Source organism: Castor canadensis, chromosome 2 (assembly GCF_047511655.1).
Source record: "Castor canadensis chromosome 2, mCasCan1.hap1v2, whole genome shotgun sequence".
In the NCBI taxonomy this organism is placed as follows: domain Eukaryota; kingdom Metazoa; phylum Chordata; class Mammalia; order Rodentia; family Castoridae; genus Castor; species Castor canadensis.
Window position 1 is genome coordinate 109,057,960 of NC_133387.1, and position 13,608 is coordinate 109,071,567.

The following is a 13,608-nucleotide window of genomic DNA, read 5'->3' on the forward strand; positions in this document are numbered from 1 at the left end:
GACATACTGTAAGCACTTTTGTAGATGTCATGGTGGACCCCAGTAAAACAATAATAAAAAGGGGCATCAGAACTCTAACACCAAAAGGAAATTTTTTTCTGACCTGTATTAGAAATAACAGTAGCTACCATAGTTCATCTTCAATTATTACAACAGTGGGGTATATGGTCTGTTCTCAGTTTCTATGCCTTGGATATTTGAGATTTGCAATTTAACTGAAAAACCAGGAGATGACAGGGCCCACAAATGATAGTGGGAGCTTTTAGCAGCTCTTCCATGTCTACATTGGTCTTAAGCAAGGATAGTAAGTAGCTCTTTGTTAGTCTTGAATACAATTCCACAAGCCTTTCACAACAGTAAATCTGGGTAAGGTGTGCAGATTGAATGCCTTGTAGTGTAAAGTAAAGAGATTTATAAATAAGACAGCAAACATAAAATTAACTATAGTGCAAAGTATGATATGATCATTTTTTATTTTTACTTATGTTTTGTGATGCTGGGGATCAAACCCAGGGTCTTGTGGTTGATAGGCAAGTGCTGTACCACTGAGCTACCCCTCAGCCCCTACGATTCTCAAATCATATGTTAAAGTGACTCCAAATTAATACCATGACAGGGACATACAAGGACTACAGGAGACTCTCATAAGCCGTGGCACTTGAGTGGCACACTGAAAAATGGCTCCTATCTTGGTGTGCTGAACAAGGCAAGAGCTGGGGAAGTGGTGGCTGAGTTCAGAGCATGATCTGGGGCCTGGGGCCAGCAGAGGGTTGGGAATATGGCACAGACTCCTGCTAATTCTGAAGATAGCCATATACCATGCTGAGGAGTTTGGCCATTATTCTACATTTGACTGGAGCCCTCAAAACAAAGAACCAATTGACAATGAGATCTTTGTTTAGAAACTAAAATGGTACACCAAAGAGGTTGGATTTGAGTAAGAAGAGGTCTAGGTCTTCTACTGTGGTAGAAGAACTAGAGCTTTGGAAGGGCAGTAGGAATATAAAAAAGAATAGGGTTTAAAAATGCACTTATTCCAGAATACATGGACTATTCTTCCCAAATTGAATTGTTCAGGATTGTTACTGAATGTATCAGTCATTCACAGATGCTACTTGTGAGAAAAAGACAAGGCAAGTGGGTCCAGTAGGAACTTCAGTTATCAATTACATTGCCAAAGAAAAGCAGGTATTGTCGCCAATGTTGCTTACTTTTATTTCTGATATTGTCCAGGTTGTAGATGGGATGGCACATAAAGTACTTTTCCTTATTATGCTGTGTTGGAGAAAAAGTATGACTTGGAAACATAAAAGTAGATTTCATCTCTTTCCTATTTAAGCCAATTTAGTAAATTGTTAGCATTTGCTTAACCATGCTTTCTCTCTTTAATGTTCTTTTCTGTTTGTTTAAATAGTGTATATTTAAAACAATGGATGTAGTTTCTAACAATGCTTGTTTGAAATAATGTACATTTTATATGTTTCAAATAATGTATATGTTTAAAAACATTTCAATACTTAAAACAGAAAAAAATAGAAAATACCTGAATTCTCTGAAAAATTTAAGACTCTTTTATGCATACATACAACATTTATGTTGGGAAGTGAAGAGGAGAATTATTCCACTTACTATGCTGTTGTAGTGGTATTACAACCTTAAAAACGTAGGAGAATCCATCTCTTAACATGTTTTATTACATGAAGCAGGACAATATTGTAAATATTGAAAAATAAAACTGATGATGCCATGTAGAATTTAACTACTGAGTTTCCCGGACCAATATAAAAATACTTTTTATGATAAAGTTGAATTGTTTTCAGCTAATAGTCACTCAGATTGAAATGATTATTATTGATGTCAATGACTTTATTTTATTGGATTTTGTTTCAAAATCTGTAGACTTAATACGTTAAAATTTTAATTTGTTTTTAAATCAACTTATACAAAATACAGTTCTTTCCAAATTAAAAAAAAGTAATATAATCAAATGTAAAGTGGTTTCAAGGCATATAAACTCTATGACGTCAAGGGCACCCTGGCTTTTCCACCTGCACCACTGCAAACCACAGCAGGTGTTGGGCTCCCAGGTGGTGGTATAGGGCACCTAATGTTTGCTGCATGCATGAATGAAGTATAGGATTTGGAAATTACTTTACCAAGACTTCTGTGAGACAGAAATGTAAGTACAGAAGGATCCACCCAGCAGGGAGACATCTGTGACGGAAAGAATGAGTCTAACCTGAAAACTTTGTAGAACATCAGATTGGACCATCATCTCCAGAAGAACTCATAGCCAACACAAGTGTGTTCCTATTTCTAGATCTAAACAGGGGTTGAAATTCTCAAATATATTCATGTAATACATTTGTAAGTACAATTCCTTTTTTTTAACTTGAAGAAATCGTGTAACAATGATTACTTACTCACATACCAAGCCTATTGGAATTTTAAAGAAGTATGGTTTTCAGAAACTTCTATGCTTGAATTGTAAGGTTTTTTCCCATACTATGTCCCAACCATCATATCTGGAATCACAGATCTTGGACTCACATTGTCATCTTTTATTATGCAGTTACTGAGATTATTGTGCTTATTGAGAACAACTGTTTCATTGTTGAAAATTTCAGCAAAGACTTTAATGGGAACAAGGGTAGGAAAGTAAAATGTCTACCTGAGATAGCTATGTAGGTGTGAAAGTCTAAATTATCTACAAGTAGAAGAAGAAGAGCAGTGGCTTTTCAACAAGAATGAAAATAATTTCCTTGTTGACTATGTGCAGTGCCATTTTTCCAGGTTTTGCCAAGTTTGTTTTATGTCTTGTTTCTGTATGGAGAGAGGAATGAGAGGATAGAAACGAGAAGCTGGAGGGGAGTTACTTTACTTCCATAGCAGCCCGAGTTCCAACTCTCAAGAAGTATGCCTGACACAAGCATGGGTCCCACTATTTCAAATCTAGCAAAAGTCAGTTTATGGAAAATGTGTTCACTCTTCTGCAAGAAGATACTAGGCTTCCCAATGCTCTCATGACATGTGAGATTCCACCACTACAATTATTTCAGCACCCTCTGTCTGTCTGCTAGGGATTATATTACCAAGGAATGTTGGCAAAATGATAACTTGATATAACCTGTCTCAAGAAAATCTACCCTCGAATAATAGAAGGATAGATAATGCATAGCAGTCTTCAATACTAAAAATTAAGTTTTGGAAGCAATCACACCTGAGAGCAACTAATTAATAAATCCCCTGAGTTATTAATTTTTTATAAAATCTATGTGCATGTCAGTCCTCTTGACCCAAGATGTTCTTTATAAATAAGATAAAAATTATGAACATATGCAAATGCCTAGTGATTCAGAGTTAGCAGTGGTTTTATATTTACAAAGGTCTATAAATGGCTCAAACTTTCAAATGTATCAATTTTTCTTGAATATTATTCAATGTCTAATTGTTGAAGGTTTTATAGACTGAGGTTCTTTTTTGGTATCCTTTGTGCTTTTTTCAGAAAATCTTTTCTCACCTCTCATTTGGCTCCTAATCCAATGTAACTTCTTACTCTTATTATACCAGAGACCTAAGACACGAACTCAAGAAACCAGCCTCCATTCCTTTTTTTGTCATCATAATACTTTGTGCTTAATTCAAAAACTCAAAATGAATAAATGCATGAGGAAAGTAAGTTAATGTTTCAAATAGTGATTCCAGTTTTGCTTTACACCCTATGCCTATCATGACCCTGCCTGCCTTTCATCAGTGTGCCATGTGTTGCTGTGATCTGTAAAGGGTGGGCCTATGTGCCCACCCCCATATGCCTTGGTCAATGAGCAGCACTTTGAAGTGGCCTCCTGTATTAACATGTCCAAATGAAGAGAGAAGAGGTTGGCTTGGGATTATATGTAACTTCAGGAAAGTAAAGGGTGCATGTGGCCTTCAGCCTGGTTTGTTTCAACTTAGTGGGATGAGAGAACTGCTTTCTCACTCTGTTCTTGATGGAAGATGGAGACAGAGTTAGTTATCATCTGGGTCTTATGATTGTCAGGTATTGAGGACATCCCAATTAGTAATATGACCATCTGGTCTGAGAGCTGAGATAGCTGCACTGTATTTAGATTTCAGGTATAAACGTATTTGGGAGTTTGAGCTTCCTTAACTCTCTTACAGCTTTCTGGAACAATAATACAAACCTTCCAGCCTATCCTAATTTTTCAGTATAGAGAGTGAATTAAAGTCATGAAATAAAATACCTGGGTGCATTTATTTACAGTCCACAACATAGGAGCTCTGTTAAGAATGGAAAAAAGTGTGTGTGTTGTGATCTTTATACCTGCATTTCCCAAATAACTTGAGAATGAACTCATAAAAGCAGTATATTATTATAAGAAAGAAACATTATACTTATGTGAATAAGGCTGTATCTTCTAAGAATAACCAATAGAGATATGTCTGTAATGGAACAGAATTCAGACAAGTTTCCAGTAAGAATCAGTCCCATTATTTTACAATTCACTCACTAATGTTTGCACCATTCCCTGTGAAGACATAAAGGAAGACTGGTAACCACTAGCATTCCCTACATGATAGAATCAGGACTGACAATGATATAGCAGGTACACAGTGAGGACAGTTGACAACACAGCGTTTTTAATCTGTAGCTATAGAAAACATTTATAGAAGCTCTCTAATAGAGGGATTATAGAAATACATTTCATATATATAATAGTGTACTTTAGTGTACTTACTGTGAAAATAGCACATTTATTTAGAGAGGGATTTTACGCCCAAAGTTTTTGTGGCTGTTGTGAAATATACCCATTTCCTTCTCTCGCAGTCATTGCCCAAGAAAAGCAAAGTGCCAACCGTTTTTCATGACTTCTTATCAAAAGTCTTCTCCTTCTGATGATATTCCCCAGAGTCATCTAGAATGTCACATCTGTAAAATGTCCTAGAAAAGCATGAGTTTTTGTACTGTGAAGCGTCTACATCTGCCTGCATTCGTGTCTTGTGCACATGGCCTGCCGTTCAATCCGCCATGTGCCTTCCTCGTAAGTACAGTGACATATGGTGCACTCGTCCGTCTTCACTTCTCTGCCAGCTGGGATGACAGCAGTTTCTGCAAAACAGTTTGGACCTGAAATGCAAGAAAATGTGTTATATTGTGTGTGTGCTTAAATATATAATAGATATAATTAGGTAATTAGCATTATAGTATGTTTTATTCACTCTCTCTTAGGAAAGAGAGGAGAAAAGTTACAACTTCAGTAATGTGAAGCACTCCCACTTTTGTTCTGAAATGAAACCAATATTATTTAAATTTTTTATGAGTGACAACACTGTGATTTCTGTTAACAGACTATTCCATTTGAGGACCTTATGCAGAGAACAAATCTGCAATCATTAGATTGAATTCATACTCGTAATCACAAAAAAAAGCATAATTAACCAGCCCCTTCTGAGAACCAGCCTTACTCTTTGTCACTTTTTTTTTTTTTTTTAGCAGACAGCTTAAACAAGAAAACTGACTGAAGTAAGTAGCACAATCATCTGGTATACCTTCCATTCTCTTGGAGGTTTTCAAACTTGATCAGACATTATAATCACCGGAGGGCTGTTGAAATGCTGGTTGTATCCCCTCTGCACGCCCCAAGTCTCCAACTCCCTAGGTTTGAAGGCCCAAGAGTCTGGTAAGTTCCCAGGTGAGGTAGAGGCTGCTGGTTTAGGAAGCACCCTGTTAGTACGCACCAAGACAGATCTGCAAAGGTCTTCCATAAAAACTAAGGGCCTTTGTAATTCTTTAACAATAACAGCAACTACACACTTGTCAACCAACAAAGGCGTCACATCTGTCCTTAGTCTTATGTATAAAGTCAAGGACTTGAAAAAAATTGAGTATTAGAAAGATTTCCAAGGAGTTGAAACTAATTTAGAACTAAAGATTGCTGGCTTTATGTTATAGTTCATAACACCTACAATTGCTATGCCTCCAAAACTCTCAAATTCACATGACTAATTACTGTAGCCTAAATAAAGCCTCCCACCAACTTTGAACTTCAACAGTTTGCCAGAATTCTCATTTCTTTGTATCTAAAGTCTTCTGAGAATGTGCTCATAACCAAAATATGTTTAATTATAATTGAAGAGATTTTTTTAAAAGTTCATCTGCAATTTTTTTAAGTCAGTCAATCCAACAGAGTATGGGATAGAAATTGGCTCCCTTACACTTCAGAGTAGAATAAGTAAGTCACCCTTTCCCAGTGGTGGTTTTTCAATTTAGCTTCTGAATATTGGGCTTTGGATACACACACTTACTTCTCCCTCCCTGAACTGTTTTCATCCTTCTGTTTAGACACTGCCCTGAAGTTCTGCCCTTGACCTCTCTTCTCTCTCAGAGACCTCAAAGCTTTAACAAGCAATGTCTCTCACATTATAGATCCAACCCTATTATCCGTTTTGAGCTCTAAGTCCTGTTTTTCCAGCGGGTGGCTCTCTGTACTGCTGCTGACATTAGAAGGGCTGTGACTTAGCCTGGAGTCTCTCCTGACAGCCGACACTGTAATAGTGTACTGACAGAGTACACTGTAATAGTTTAAATTCAAGTTCTCTCCCCACTCAGCAGCCCTGTCATGATTCCCTAGTGCTTCCTGAATACAGTGCTTCTCACTTTGGTTGCTGTTTTCCTCAGTTCAGGAAAAGTTTTCCTCTACTGTGTCTGCGAAAAGCCCAGTGGTGCCACTGTAGCAGCTCTTGTGGTCACTCTGTCCCACTGCTATGAACTTTACATTAGGCTTGAGCTCTCTTTGGCACAATTTTTATGTTTATCATCTTTCTTCGTTTAATCTTTGTAGATGATTCAACTCAAATTCATCCTAGCATCTAGAACTATACTTTTTACATGCCACCATAGCCCAGAAGCCCTGTACCCTGAAATATATACCATACCTCATTGGTCTCATCTCGAGAAAAATCTGGATGGAAAATTTAGTACTGCCACTTGATAGGTAATTTTGGGATAAATAATTCATTTTGTTCCTAATAGTCTCATCTGCAGAACAGGAATTAACACTAGGCCACAGAATCTAACAATAATCTACTTTTCATGCCTGTTAGCTGAAAATGCCAGCATATGTCCTCACCTAAATTAGTCTTGGTGTCAACAGTCATTTATCTCAGGACTTTTTATGATTATTCATCTATGTTTTAATTTTTTATATCACTATCAGATTTTGGATCTTTATGTTTCAGTGTGTTTTGTAATCCACTGCAGTCCCTATATTGTTTTTGATGTTCAGATTACCCAAAATTTGTTTATTGGGATGGCTGAATATCAAGCTGACCCTGGTGACCCTTCAACAGTCTCCTTTAGTTGCTAAAAGCTTCTTTCGTTTCTGAACCAACAAGATAAGTTCCATTTAATTAGCCTTTTCTCCAAGGAGCCCTGGTTCCTGAAGAATGTATTTAGACATAAGACCTAGATGTCATATGTGCTCATTGTACTGGCCTGGTACTGCTTTGAAGCCCTCTCCAGAGGTGGGCAGATCACAATACATACACAGAATTTTATTTATTTATTTATCTTTTAGTTGTGCAGGGTGAGGGTACACTGTGGCATTTACAAAAGTCCTTATGACATACCAAATATATCATAGTTGAATCCACCTCTTCCATCATTCTCCTTTATCCCTCTCCCCTCATTTCTGGAATAGATTCAACAGGTCTCATTTTTCCATTTACATACATGTGTACACAGTATTTGTATGTATTCATCCTTCTACATCTTTTTCCCACCTCCTCTCCCTTCGACTGATACCAGCCCCCCAGTAGGACCTGTTCCACCCAAATTTGTAAAAGAAAAAATGACATTTTTATTTGTTTAACTACATAGGGAGTTTCCTTGTGACATATATATGTATATATATAATATATATATATATATAATAATATGAATTGTTTTATCTGCTCTACTTTTCTTCTTTCTGCCTTAGTCTCCTTCTTATGGTGTTTCAACAGGTTTAAAAATTCTATATTCATTCATCAACCATATTCACCTCCTTAACTTCCTTCTTTTACACTCCCTCTCTGATAGGTGGCCTCCCCTTAGTGTGACCTGTTTTTCATAATATTGCTGTATTTGTATTAGATATATATTCTACATATAATAGAGAACATGTGACTTTTAGCCATCTGAACCTGGCTAACTTCACTTCAGATGATGTTCTCCAGTTTCATCTATTTACCTGCAAATGACAAAATTTCATTCTTTATGGCTGAATAGAATTCCATTGATTATAAATACCACATTTTCTTAATCCATTCTTAGTTTGGGGCATCTTGGCTGTTTCCATAACTTGGCTATTTGTGAATAGCGCTGCAATAAACATGGGTGTGCAGGTGCTTTGTTGTAAGCTGACTTACATTCCTTCGGGTGTATCCCTAGGAGTGGTATGCTGGATTATATGGCAGGTCTGTGTTTAGTTTTTTGAGGAGTCTCTATACCGTTTTCCAGAGTGGTTGCACTAATTTACATTCCCACCAGCAATGTATGAGGGTTCCTTTTTCCCCACATCCTCACCAACATTTGTTGTTGTTTGATACACAGAATTTTAAAAGTGTAACTTGAAAAAGGGGGAGAAGGAAGAGGGGAATGGAACATAATGGAAGGGGTGAACTTGGTCAAAGCATGCTGTGTGCCTGTAGGAAATTGCCCCAGTGAAATCCCCTTGTATTATTAATGCATGCTAACTCAAAATAAAATTAAGAAAAAGGAAAGATAAATTGTAATTTCATATCAATTATAGCTCAACTCTCTCTCTCTCCCTCTGTGGCAGTACTAGGGGTTGAATTCAGGGCCTCATGCTTGCCAGGCAGGTTTTCTACTTCTTGAGCCACTCCTCTAGCCCTTTTCGCTCTGGTTATTTTTGAAATAAGGTCTTGATTTTTGCCTGGGCTGGCCTGGACCATAATCCTGTTGTTTTACACTTCCCACAGTAGCTGAGTTGACAGGCACACGCCACCACCCTTGGCTATCTGTTGAAATGGGGTCTTGTGAGCTTTTTGCCCTGACTGGCCTCAAACCATGATCCTGCCAATCTCTGCCTCCCAAGTAGCTAGGATTATAGGCATGAGCCACCAGCCACCTAGTCAGTTATTTCTTATTTCTTGGTATTTCTAGAGACAGAATTTGTTGCCCAAATTGGCCTTGAACTCCTTGGCTCAAGAGATCCTCCCACATCAGTATTCCCAGTAGCTGGGACAAGCACATGCCACCAAGCCCAGCTTACATATCTCATTTTACACTGAGGTCATGTTTATTATCTAAAGTGGAAGTCCCACCCGCAGGCTCCCATGAGGACTTGCAAAACACCAAGCAGCCCGAAGCTCCTGGCTGCTGATGGAGGTCCAGTGTGTTGTGTACAGCTCTGATGCCTGTGCCCCCCCAAAAAAGAAAAAAAATCATTAACACACTCACCTGCTTTTATCCTCCAGTTATATTAAGTAATTTGAAAATGGTAGCACTAATATTATTCCTAATATATGTAGAAAATACATTTTATTTGCATGTCTTATAGTTAGCATTTTTTAAAAAGTCACTTAATTCCTGTGAGGTCATCTTACAAGTAACATACCAAATTTGGTTCATTTGCTTCCATAGATCCTCTCCACTACATCCCTATTCTGTCACCTCCCATCTCCAGCCATAATGTTGACCATTTTCCGTAATTTCTAACTTCCTTCTAGTGTAACAAACTTTCATTTTGTCCGTGTGCTGTGTTATTTTATTCTACATATGGCAAAATTTAAAACTCCATCATATGACAATTAGAATATATGAAAATCAAAACTTTTCCATACATCAATGACAAAAGCACTGAGCAAGAAATCAGGAAAAGAATCTCATTCAAAAGAGCCACAAAATTAAAAAACACCTGAGAATAAACCTAATAAGGACGTGAAAGACCTCTACAATGAAAATTACAAAACACCAAAAGAAAAAAAATTAAGAATACACTGAAAGGTAGTAAATCCTCCCATATTCAAGGACTGGGAGAGTTGACATTGTTCAAATGTGCTTTACCACCCAGAGTGAACTACACAGTCAACGAAACTCTACCAAAAGCAATGTAGTAGTCACCCTTCTGTCCCAACTTAAAGGAGCAAAGATTCATTTTATCTTCACAGGTATAAGTTTATGGTTGACAGACTCCATTGTTTCTGTATCTGTGGTGAGGCAAAGCATCAGGGCAGAAGGGTTGGTGGAGCAAAAAAGCTCATCTCATATTTTCTGGGAAGCAGAAGGTGAGACACTGAGGGGCCTGTGACAAGAAATGGCATCCAAAGAAATGTCCCCAGTCACCTACTTCCTCAAAATAGGTCAACCTGAGAAAGTTTCCATAACTTTTCAATGATTCCATCAAATTATGAATCCATCAGTGGGGTCATCTGCAGCTTGGGGCAAAGCCTTCAAGATCCAATCACCTCTCAGTGATTCATCCACCAGCCAGGATGAAGCTGGTAAGACATCCAGTTTTGAGGGAAACATTCATCTCCAAACTATAAAAACCAGTGAAATTCTTCATAGGTGTACAAAAAAGAAATGCTAAAATTCACATGGAATCCCAGAAGACCCTGAACAGCCAAATCAATATTGAGCCAAAGGAACAAAGCAGGAGGCATCACAGTACCTCATTTCAAGATAGAAGACAAGAGTCATAGTAGCAAGATCAGCATGATGTGAGCATAAATACAAACATGGAGACCAACAATAAATAAATAAATAAATAAATCCTTGCATCTTGGCCAATGTATTCTCAAATAAATGGCTAAAAATGTACATTGAAGACAGGACAGTTTTTTCAATCAAAGCTCTTTTAAAGAATAAGAAAATTACTTATTTTTTTCCCACAAAAGGTAGCACAGTTTTTAAGTGTACATACAGCAGGTCCTTGATATCCAGGGGTCTGTGGATCCAAGGAACCCACCATTGAGAAACACTACATATACTCAGGATGTACAGAACTCAGTGCTGAACTGCAGATGCTGGATTCATCTTTCCACAACACCACCCAGCTCCTATCAACAAATCTTAGATTTTCACTCTCTCACTTCAATTAAAACACGTTCACTTTTACCTTGCTTTGGGGATGCCATTTGGTTTCAGGGAGGCAGATTTTCACAAAATTAAGGGTAGGGAAACAGTAAACCACATAATTTCGACACAGCGGACCCAAAGGTGGGGCTGACAGAGCTTTTCCATATCCACTGATCTGTGTGATGGTACACAGGAATTTAAAATTTTTGTTCTAGAAATTTCTTACTTTTTAAAAATTAGAGTATATTCATTGTACAGGGAGGATTCATTGTGGCAATTCCAAATAGGCTTATATTGTACATTGTTTAGATCACCCCCACCATCTTTCTCTCTCAACCCTCCCCAGACCCACTTAAAGCAATTGCAAGAGGTTTCTTTGTTCTATTTTATGTAAGTATATGAAGTTCATCAACCATATTCCCTCACCTTACTCTCCTCTATTAACCCTCCCTCCTCCAACAAGTACTCTCCACACTGTCCCTATTTTATTGTCCTGTCTTTCATTATTAATATTTAAATTGATGTTCCAAAGGGTTTCTCAATGTCCCCACTGTGAGTCTACTTTACTTTGGTCCATTCAACCCCTTCCATTGCTTTTCCTTACCCTTTACCTCCCCCCTCCAATTTTTAAACAGCTTTCAATACATATCCTTATATCCAGTACCTTCACAGATGTTATGTTTTGGAATATTGTTGATGCTCTATCATTCTCTTTTCCTTTCCCTCCTTCCCCAAATTCCATAGAGTAGTTCTACTATTGCAAACATGTTCTACATCTGAGCTTGTATATGATCATGTTTGGTTTTTTTGTATATGTTTATCATTTGAATCTATCTTCCACATAGGAAAGAAAACATTCAGCCTTTGTCTTTCTAAACCTGGCTTACTTCACTTAACATGATGTCCTGCAATTGCATCCATTTACCTTCAAACCACATACTTTCATTCTTATGGCTGAGTAAAACTCCATTGTGTATATACACCACATTTTCTTGACCCATTCATCAGTTGTAGGGCATCTGGGTTGTTTTCATAACTTGACTCTTGTAAATAGTGCTGTGATGAACATCAGTGTCTCTATTGTATCCTGACTTATGTTCCTTTTTGATTTTTTTTCTAAAGTCTATTTTTGGCTGCGCTTGGTCAAAATTGCAATGTAGTAAATCCACAAGTTAGGAGGCTGACTCTATTTTCCTCTTATTTTTACTTAAAGACATGTCCTGGCTAATCACTGGTGTCAGAGCAGAGAGGCGGTCCTTCTTTTCAAGGTCTCATTGGGTGCACTTGTCATGCCATGTTCAACATGTGGTCTGCCCACAGACATTCTGAAATAGGTTGCCCTGTAGTTATGAAATGCATACATGCATAGTGCTTCAGGCAAGGAGGAGCTATAGAAAATGTTGGAAACTTGTTAGTGACACTCATATTCCTGGAAAAAGCAAAAAGGAAACAAAAATACCAAGTGTTAAAGTAAAGTCCACAATCCTAGAGGATGAAAGCAACACTTTACATTCTGTTTCATATAGGATAGCTTTTGTTTGATACACTTTAATTGTAGTGTTACACACATTTGTCTCCTGGTCATTGTTAAATAAGTAAGCAGGAGAAAAGATTCTGAACCCACTATCCACCACAACTTCCAGACTGAACTGGAGATGAGGACACTACAAGCATTTGAACTGCCAAGTGTTTATCTCCCATGGTTGTGATAAAAATTAAAAATTCTTCATGAGAAAAGGAGGAGGTAAGGAAAGAAAGTACGAGAGTGAATATGGTGGAAATGTTATGTACTCATGTATGAAAATGGAAAAATGAGAGCTGCTGAAACTATTCCAGGAATGAGGGAGAGGGGTAAAGGAGAATGATGGAGGGGTGAATTCAACTACGATACAGTGTAAGAAGTTTGGTGAATGTCACAATGTACCACCAGTACAACAATAATATGATAATTAAAAAAAAAACCTCCTATGAGATATTAACTCTCACTTGATAGAATGGCTATTATCAAAAAGACAAAAGATAAGAAGTCTGGTAAGGCTGTGTAGAAAAGGGAACTCTTGTATACCATTGATTGAAATGTAAATTAACATAGCCATTACAGAAAACAGTATGGAAATTACCCCCAAATTAAAATACAACCACCATATGATCCATCAGTCTGACATGCATATGTCAGATAAGTGTAATATACATTCAAAGCAAATAAAATCAGTACGTTGAAGAAAAAAAAGAACGTTATGGTAATATGCTTTCTTAATTTTCAACAGGTGTTTACTGTCAACCAGATTCTTTATTGTCATAACTGCCCATGCTGAGTAAGTTGGGCAGCCACTTGAGTATGCTTTGGTCTCACACAGCACCACTGAGGCTGTGTAAGGGGAGGGATAATGTAATATAAATGTGGACTGTTATGGGTTGAATGTGGTGTGAGCATGTCCCCCTGGGAAAGAAGTTTGTCCTCAGTGTGGATTGATTAAGATGTGGGGTGCAATGGGAGGTGCTTAGGTCACTAGGGGCTTGCCCTT

General features: G+C 37.6%; 1 protein-coding gene across 3 annotated transcripts in view; it reads right to left on the minus strand.

The window, feature by feature from the left end:
• Vwc2 (von Willebrand factor C domain containing 2) overlaps positions 1-13,608 on the minus strand; it is a 179,402-nt gene that overhangs the window by 8,419 nt on the left and 157,375 nt on the right. For 2 of the 3 annotated variants that reach the window (XR_012445327.1, XR_012445328.1), the window contains exon 3: positions 4,740-5,128. Coding sequence is in view for 1 of the 3 variants with exons in the window: in XM_074065520.1 (XP_073921621.1) it covers positions 4,977-5,128 (152 nt within the window). In the remaining 2 variants the exon portion in view is untranslated. Of the gene's footprint in view, positions 1-4,619; positions 5,129-13,608 lie in introns of those variants that run through there. The other variant, XM_074065520.1, reaches the window with a different exon arrangement.